The following is an 8,675-nucleotide window of genomic DNA, read 5'->3' as shown; positions in this document are numbered from 1 at the left end:
CACAGCAGACATGTAGGTAAAGTTGCCAGAACAAATTCAAGCTGCTTCCTGCTCCACAGCTATTTGAAGTTATTTGTCAATAGCACTGTCCAAGTCAGCTCTTTTTACTTAGATATAACCTGCATGCAGTTGAGCATCGTTGTACTCCTGAGCGTACTGCAAAGTCAACTCCAGATAAAGGAAGGTATAGAGGGTAGTAGCTGGATGCTCACAGACCTCTACAAGCTTTTGTTATGTGACTTTGCCTTGTACTCTATGGATAGAGAAGGATATTTGATAGTCCAAACCACATGGCTTGCTAAGTGTACCAAAACATTTATGCCTAGATTCCCTACATTGATTAATAAAACTGGAGTTTTCACGATTCTCACAACCCTAATAGAAACCAAGAGTGAAATAATACAACAAGGACGCGCGTTCAGTGCGGGATGGGGCCGGAATGAGCACCGCGGGTGCCGTTTTAGAGTCTTGACCCGCAGAGCCCTCAGCTGTTCCCCCCAGGCAGGGAGGGGGGCAGCGGGGGGCGGTCTCGCAGGTGCCGCTGGTGGAGGAGCGCTGTGAGGGCGGCGCGGGAGGCGCCGAGAGGCGGTGCTGAGGGGCGGGCGGCCGGCGCTGCGGCGCAGGCGCAGTGCGGGCCGCGCTGTGCCGCCATCCCGTCAGTGTCGGCGGGCAGCGGGGCCGAGCATGTCGGAGAAAAAGCAGCCGGTGGACCTGGGGCTCCTGGAGGAAGACGACGAGTTCGAGGAGTTTCCGGCTGAAGGTGCCGAGCGGGCCGAGAGGGGCGGGTGGAGGAAACGGAGCGGCGGGGGCCGCGCCGTCTGTAGGCCGCGCCGCCTGCCAGCAGGCCGCGCCGGGCCGGGCCGGGCCGGGGAGAGAGCGCGGCCTGCGGCGGGCGGGGCCGTGCTGTGCTGTGCCGTGCCACCGAGAGCCCCGCGGGGATATGGCTGTGCCCGCTGCCTCAGCGCCCGGCGTCCCCGGGTCCCCACTGCCCGGTGAGGGCCGGGTCAGGCAGGAAGGGATGTGCAGCCCGGCGGTGCTGTGTCATCGTGCGGGAGCGCTGAGGGCGGTGCGGAGCGCGTGGCCCCGCCGTGTCCGGGTGGGAGGGGTTGGTGGGGGGTGGGAGCTGCGAGGTGGAAACCTCTGTGGGAAGGGAACAACGCACGCCTCAGGTGCTCGAAATATCGTCTTTGCAGGCACAGATGTGTGTTGGTTTGCTTTTCGTAGGTTCAAAATATATCGAGGGAGGGAACTACAGGAATCCGGGCTTCAGCAAAGCAGCCCGAGGGCCTGTCACAGCTGTGGACTTGGAGAGGACCCTGCTTGGTTTTCCGTCCTCAGTTCTGGCAGCTGTCTCGAGCTGCGAATGGCGATAAGCGATATGCAACATGGAGGGAATGTCCGGGGTTGTTTTCTGTCCTGTGTTCCTCAGAGGTGGTTTCTCAGTGGCTTTATGGCCCGAAGGGATGCAGAGTCCTGCAGTACTTGTACCAACATTACATTTGCACATAGCAGAGATAAGGCCAAAAATAAATGGAGAAGATGAGCCCTTCTGCTTTCTTTTCCATATGTTTCTTAAAAGGGTAAAAAAAAGTTATTGTAATGTAATATAAATATTAACTGTAGGGACAAAGGAGGTCTTAAAGCATGCATCTGAACCTGGGGTTGGTCAGCACACTGAGCTGTCATTACCCGAGTTGCTCATCTGTCTCACAAAGTGAGGAGGTTCACTGTGAGCAGTGCTCATGGTTTGAATCTTGGTATTCATCTCAACCCACCTTAACATTTTGTGCCTTGAAGTCTTTCTTGTCAACGGAAAGAATTTTTTCATGATCTTACCTTCGTGTTCCCCTTTCACTGCCCTGAGAAAAAGTTCTTTGTGCAGTCAAGCAAAGCTGAAACTATAAAACTGTATTTGAGACTGGAGGAAATGGTACTACCAGCAAATCAAACGGAATTAACTGCTTTTTAGACTCAACATGAGTCTGTATACAAACCGAGCAAGGTAAAATTAATTCTACTTAAATCTGTCTGTGCTCCTAGAGCTGAGTAACCCGAGTGGAGGTACTCTGTAGGCTTCTGGGCAGAACGGACTTTTATGGAAGAGTGGCCACAGCCAGACGTCCTGCTGCTGTACCTTGCTAAAGAGGCCCAATGAAATCTTCAAGTGAGATAATAATGTTGAGAGGTTATAAAGAAGTTTGGACCACCTGAAAGATTATCTCCCGTTACTTGGGAAAGAGTATAATAAATATTTGATCAAACTCATGCAAGTTATTGCTCTTTCAAATGAAGACACCTTTTTCTATGCAACCGAATAACTGCATTTTATTATTGCCCCTCCCTCTAATCCAAAGGTAATGCAAACTTGTGCTAAGGACAGAAACAGTGGCATTTGGCGATATTTTATTTCAGTGTAGGGTTTTTCTTGAAACACTTTATCAAAGCAAGTTTCAGCGTCCAGCACAGGTGTCCTGTTCTTAAGAGATAGAGCATGGTATATTCAAGTGTATGTGAATTGGTCACTAAAAAGCTTCTTGTACAGTGCTGCTGTGAGTGTAATGTGTAAAATGTTAGGATTTTAGCTTTTTATTACCTACTCCAAAGCACACTTTGTTGTCCTGTCCCAGGTGAAAAACGTGGGGAGACGTTGCATTGTATTCAGGTAATTTTTTAAGGAGTCCATCCATGACAAGTTTATCAAAATAGATGTTGTGATTTTTGGTGTATAGTAGCAGTACTTAATAGTAGCAGCCTCTCAGATGTCCTTTGCGTTTCCAGTCCCAGATAACGCTATATTGTTTCTTACTGTTACTCACAGGCACGTGGTATAGCTGGAGTAGTTGTAGTATGTAATTCTGGGGTATGGTGTCAACACACAGATTGCAGAATTGTAGATTGTACAATCTTGTAGCTGCAGCAGGGAGAGGATAATTTTGGCTGTACTTCTGCTTTTCTCTCCCCTCCCTCCCTTTCTCCTTTCTGCTGTGGAAGGCAATGTGGGCCTTTTTGCCTCTTCTTTACTCAGTGTTGTTGGAAACGTTCTTCCAGTGTCCCCAACTTCTGTGATCGAAGCTGAATGTGTTGTGATGAATGCTAGTTGCTATGGTTTTTTGAAAACCATTTTGAGCTATTTTACATTAATAGATAGAAGGTGACTTTGATACTGGTTAAGGCTGTTCCTTAACATCAGTGGTTAAGTTTTTGTTTTGCAAAAAAAGAAAGTCAATTGCACACAAATTGGCAAAGCTTATTGTAGACTGTGCTCAAATAGAATCCCTCCCTTTAGCCACTGAGTGGTACAACTACATTCAAGTAATGCATTCTCTCATACTGCAATTTTTCCTCATCTGACCCACTTCTTTCCTTTGCTTCCTTTAAGAGCAGTAGAATTTCTATGTTCCTTCATCTTTTTTCCTTTATATAATTTGAGAAGTTTAATCGTAATGCCTTCTGCATCTGTGTCTTTAATCAGTTACAAATGGATTTTCTTTCCTGGTGAATCTCAAGTGCTAATTTTGTGGCCTGTTGTCATTAAAAGGAGAGGAAAACACAAGAACCAACTTTCCTTCTTGTAAAGGAAGGGAATTAGTTCTTAATCTTTTACCCTACAAGGTGTTTTTTCTTATATCTGTCCACGTTTAATGTTACTTTGGCCCTTTGTCCTCAGAGCTTTCCCTGAAGTCAGGCAGATGACTGAGGGAGAAGTAGAAGGTTATTGGTAGCAACTGCTGTTGGTAGGTGCATCTTTCAGTTTGCCTTTGCTGCTGCATCACAGATACGTTTGTGGCATTTATCCACAGGCTGCCATCGTCTGATGTGAGTGAACTGAGCATCTGTATGTGTGTTCTGGGTAAAGCATTTGATATGCATTTATCTTTTTAATCATGAGGAAAAGATATTAAATACAAATGTGGAACCGAGTGCCTTTTTGTTGAACTTGTAGGAATGAAATACTCAGTAGTGGTTTTTCATACTGCGGTGCTACAGCTGGTCTATTTGTATGCAAAATAACCCTTATGAGTACATAGATCCTGCATGCCATGGTGCAAAGGGTGCAGTGCTTTTGTTACCAAGTTGTGTTTTTATCATAAATCAGGAGATTGATTTGTTGTTATTTTTAATCAGTCTCACTGTGCTGTTTGGGCTCATGAACACTTGAGAATGATCTGAACTTTGATAGAAAAGTGAGAAATTCCTTATCATCTGAAGTCTGCCTTACCCAGAGGTCACTAAGATATGGTGCCAAAGCAGTGCAAAATATGCTATATAGCCTTCTCTTTCTGTCTTTAGATTGGACTGGTTTAGACGAAGATGAAGATGCACATGTCTGGGAAGACAATTGGGATGATGACAACGTAGAAGATGATTTCTCCAATCAGTTAAGGTAATCTTATTTTTTAACTTGGTATTCTAGAAGCTGGATAAAATGTTTAAAACTGCGTTGCTTAGTTATTAGTATCAGAAACTTGGAAATCTGCTGAATTGTACTGCAGAGATTAATGGCAAGGGAGCCAGGATTCTCTGTGCTATGCTATACCAACATAAAATGTGTTGGTACAATCTTTTTTTGTACCTTCAAAATAGCAGTGCTGTGCTTTGACCAAATAGGCAGGTGATTGCTGGAAAACTTTTCCATATTTGTTCAAGTTCCCTTCTTCTGTGTGATGTGCAACAATAGCGGTGTCAGTATTTGAAATGTGCTTTAAAAAAGTGATAATAATTTGGGCACCTCTAATCCATTTGTGTAATCCTCTTGGTCACTTGTCGTTTCAGTTAATGATTTACTCATGTAATTATAATTTAAATTGTTTCAAGAGTCAACACAAATTCACATTTCCTAATTAGTCCTTCATTATGTTGCATGTGGAGTAAATGTCTGCATCATAGCCTGATGAATGGTTCCTGGGAGGATCTCCTTTGTGAAGGGAGAAAGTGACCCTTTGTGTAGCAGATACAAAACCAGTTTGTTGTTATAGTCCTTGCTTACAAGGTTGGAAGGTAGTTAAATTGTAATGCTGGAAATGTAATGCTGATACACAGTGAAATACAGGGATGGTATAATTCTTGACAAACGTAGTTGATCTCGACAGGCCTTCAATATATGTCTTAATTATAGCCTATGGTGTTGGCATCCTTATACTTGCCTTAAAATGATAGTTTGCAATGTTGCTTCGTTGCAGCATGTTTTTATTTCATCTTCAGAAAGAAAGTGGTGCACTCCTCCATTTCTAGAATTCCAACGCTGTGTAAACTAACCTGAGATTTAGATTGCTGTGTATAGATACATACACGCTAGGACTAGGATATAAAACAATGTAGTTCTGGCTGACGTGTTGAAGGCAGGTAGGTAAGAAGCTATCTGGGATGGGTTAGGAGCAATAACCTTTGGCAGTTGCTGACCTGCTGTCCCAGCAACAGCTAAAGTGAACAAAGCGATCATTTTTCCTTGGAATTGTACTGCACCAAGATTTAAACATGATATTAATGTATTTTAAGAGCTATGTATTTTTTAAGTACGTGCATTTAAATCACTCAGATCAGTGAGCTCATTGAGTTTTAGGAAATGCTGAGAATAAGCAGTATGAGACAACACTGTGGTGGTGTTTTTTTCTGATGGGTTGTCGCTGGCTTACTGGTGCTGCTTTGCACCATAGAGCCTGGTCTGGTGGTTGGCGACCCTGCGCATAGCAGGGGGGTTGAAACTAGATGGTCATTGTGGTCCTTTTCAACCCAGACCATTCTATGATCCTGTGATGTAGTTCAACCAGGCACAGAGGGTCAGGGGACAAGTAAATGTGGCTAAAGCAAATATTTGTATTTTTCATGTGGGGTATACTTCTAGTGATCCTGAGACATTCACATGAAGAACTGCCAAGTAAGTAAATTGAGGTTATCGATATGAGCGAGAAAGCAGCACGTCGTGGTCACTGTTTCTAAAATGACTGTATGTTGTGCAATCTGCATCTTGAAAAAATGTGACAATACTTGTTTTAATGTGCACATCTTCATTTTTTTTTTTTATACAGAGCTGAATTAGAAAAACACGGATACAAGATGGAAACTTCATAGCTTTGGCTGATACGGAGTGGTGTAACATTGAACTTTGGATAGACTATATTGAGAAAAGGTGGAAAATGAGAAGACGCTTAGTTCATTATCTGCTTGGATTTATTATTGTTTTGTATGGAAAATAAAGTTTTTAAACTTAGCCTGAGTCATATGTTCAGCCTCTGCTTGTCAGAGTTCACGGATCCTCATAGATTCAGTGGCTGATGTCACTGCAGCAGCTCCAGTGATGGGGAATCAAATGCGCACAACCAGAGTGAGGATTGGGGAACATTTCTGTTGTAAGTGATGTGGAGTGTAAAACAAATAAAATACTCATGAAAGAAAAAACACTCCTGTATTCTAATTAAAATGCAGCACAGGTAGGAAGGATTTGGGGGAAGAGATAAAGCTTATTGTGCTTTAAGGCTTGGTCATAATGGCTTGTTTTTTATCTTAGTAATTTAACGTGGGTACCAGTTTGATAGCCTTGGAAGATAAAACCCACTCTGGAGTGCATCTTACAACAGCAGAAGTCCAAATTTGCCAATTTTGTCCTGTCATTTCTCAACTCTGTTAAAGAAGAGACCTCTCTGGAGGTGAGGAAAGTTCTGTTCTTGTGGTTATTTAATCCTGGGAATCTCCGGTGAAATTGCCTCCAATTTGCCAGTTACAGCAGTTCATCTGTATCACACAAATGCCTGCTGAGAACGGAAATCAAACTTCCAACTCATTTCATGGAGGCCAACAAATAGTTGCCAGATAGATATGGGTGTAGTGACTGGATTCGATTACTCTCTGAACTAGAAAACAGAAGGTGGAAATTACAAAACCTATTACCAATTCCACGAATCCTCCCCGAAGGAGCTGTTAAAACTGGCGTACACAAAGACACGAGGAGATAAGGCAATCCTGGAAACGTAGGCCATGATTGCAAATAAAAAAATATTTTTTTATTATCAGGAGACAAATATAACTGTGCACTCCTGGGAGTTAGCTGCTTAGCTGCAAATTAGCTGCTTGCTGTATTTCGTCGGTTCTTTGCAGAAGAGAGAAGACGGTTGTTTTTTAAAGTGAGCATTCAGAATAAAGGTGCTGGATGATGGACATGTTCTAATGGTAGTAAGTGCTTATTTTTAACCCTGTTAACTAAATAGCAGTATCTTCTGTTATAACTGCGTTCGTTAATGCAAAACGCTGGGAACGTGACAAAGGGAACTGTCCTCCTCCCCACCCCTTCTATTCAAGTGGTGCTGTATTTGTGGTGCCGTTAGATTGGCTGGGGTTCTTACTGCTTTCTCAAGGTAGCTCTGTAATGACTGAGGCCTTCCCTTATCACACGAACGGTTCTGCAGATCTGAATGTTTCAGATGATACTAGATTACTTCTAGTTCTGTACTGCTTGGGAAAAGAGAGGGAGCTTGAGTAGATGATTAGTGGGGATTGAAATGCATGGCCAGTGCACCCCAGTTCTGCCTGATACAAAGCACTGGTGTTCATGTGTTGCCGGATAACTGAAGTCTGCACGTTGAGCAGCAAATAGCAATGCAAACATCCTTAAATTAGAGGTGGGGGTTGCAAATGTGCATTGAGTACAACTCGGATTGCTGGTGCTATTGATGTGTTAATACTGGGAAGCTGAGTAATGAGTGGACCTAAAGAAGGTGACAGATGAGTTATGGGAATGTCTGCAGCATCTCTGTGTATGGGCAGCTGCTTTCCATTATAGGATTCTGGAAACCTGGTTAAGGCAGCCCTATCCCATCAGTTGCTAGCAGCAGGAGGAAGCCGTTGAGGCAGAAAAGCATCTTTGCCTCAAGAAATCTTGCTTAGTTTTTGCTGAGCCACGGTTGTCTCTTTTTCTGTTTCCCTCACAAAAGCAGAATGAGAAGTCTAGGCTGTATTTCAAGAACAGCCTGCTAGCATCGTCCCCAGCTGAAAAATAAAACCCAGTGATCTATTTTGAAGGTGGGTTTGATGATGTGGTTGTGTAATACTATCTGCGTCAGAGAATTCGTTACACAGAGGCAAAGAAGTCTCGTACAAAATGGCAGGGGAATGTACTGCAAAATTGGGCACTTTTTTTTCCAGTTCTTTTCCTTCTCAAGTTTATTGGATGGTCACACAGGTTCAAGGCTTCGGAACCTTTCTCTTTAGATGGTCTACTTTTCTTTCTAAAAATACTGAAATCCAGCTGTTTTTCTGAGACTGGAGTGAGTTTTTGCCTCTTTTTTCCTTTCGCCTTTGAATGCTCTGGTGTTCTAGATGGAAAGCTGCCTAAGATGTCATTGTAGCAATTCACCCCAATTTACCTGTTGTAATGCATGAAGTGTGGGAGACGGGAATGCTTTGGGGCTGTGGGGGAGGACACAGTGAGAGAAGGCATTTGGGAAGGATGATTGCATGCTGGCACAGGTGGGCATACAGTGGGGAGAGGGAGGTTTGCTAAAGAGCCGTGTGCAGGAGAGATTGGGTTTTCTAGTTGAGCAAGTAGGTCAATGTGTGGAGGTGGGGGTGGAAGCAGATTACTACTGGGGTGTGGGCTGCTGCAGGGATCCAATTCCCAGCTGTGGGAAGGGGACAGGTCACAGAGAGGCAGGTGTAGCGCTGTGCTTGGGGACCTAACACCC

At 43.9% G+C, this 8,675-nt stretch overlaps 1 protein-coding gene across 1 annotated transcript; it reads left to right on the top strand.

The window, feature by feature from the left end:
• The first annotated feature begins 601 nt into the window (after positions 1-601).
• Positions 602-7,155, top strand: SHFM1 (split hand/foot malformation (ectrodactyly) type 1). Its single transcript, NM_001085439.2, has 3 exons — positions 602-760; positions 4,291-4,384; positions 6,027-7,155. Exons 1-3 carry the CDS (start codon positions 685-687, stop codon positions 6,067-6,069), a joined length of 213 nt encoding a protein of 70 aa, NP_001078908.1. The 5' UTR covers positions 602-684; the 3' UTR covers positions 6,070-7,155.
• The last annotated feature ends 1,520 nt before the right edge of the window (positions 7,156-8,675 follow it).

Source organism: Gallus gallus, chromosome 2, assembly GCF_016699485.2.
Source record: "Gallus gallus isolate bGalGal1 chromosome 2, bGalGal1.mat.broiler.GRCg7b, whole genome shotgun sequence".
Classification (NCBI taxonomy): domain Eukaryota; kingdom Metazoa; phylum Chordata; class Aves; order Galliformes; family Phasianidae; genus Gallus; species Gallus gallus.
This window is presented reverse-complemented; position numbering and strand designations above follow the sequence as displayed.

Coding starts and splice junctions, on each gene's coding strand:
- SHFM1 (NM_001085439.2), top strand. CDS start 685: ATGTCGGAGAAAAAGCAGCCGGTGGACCTGGGGCTCCTGGAGGAAGAC. Junction 761..4,290: donor CGAGGAGTTTCCGGCTGAAG/GTGCCGAGCGGG, acceptor TTCTGTCTTTAG/ATTGGACTGGTTTAGACGAA. Junction 4,385..6,026: donor GATTTCTCCAATCAGTTAAG/GTAATCTTATTT, acceptor TTTTTTATACAG/AGCTGAATTAGAAAAACACG.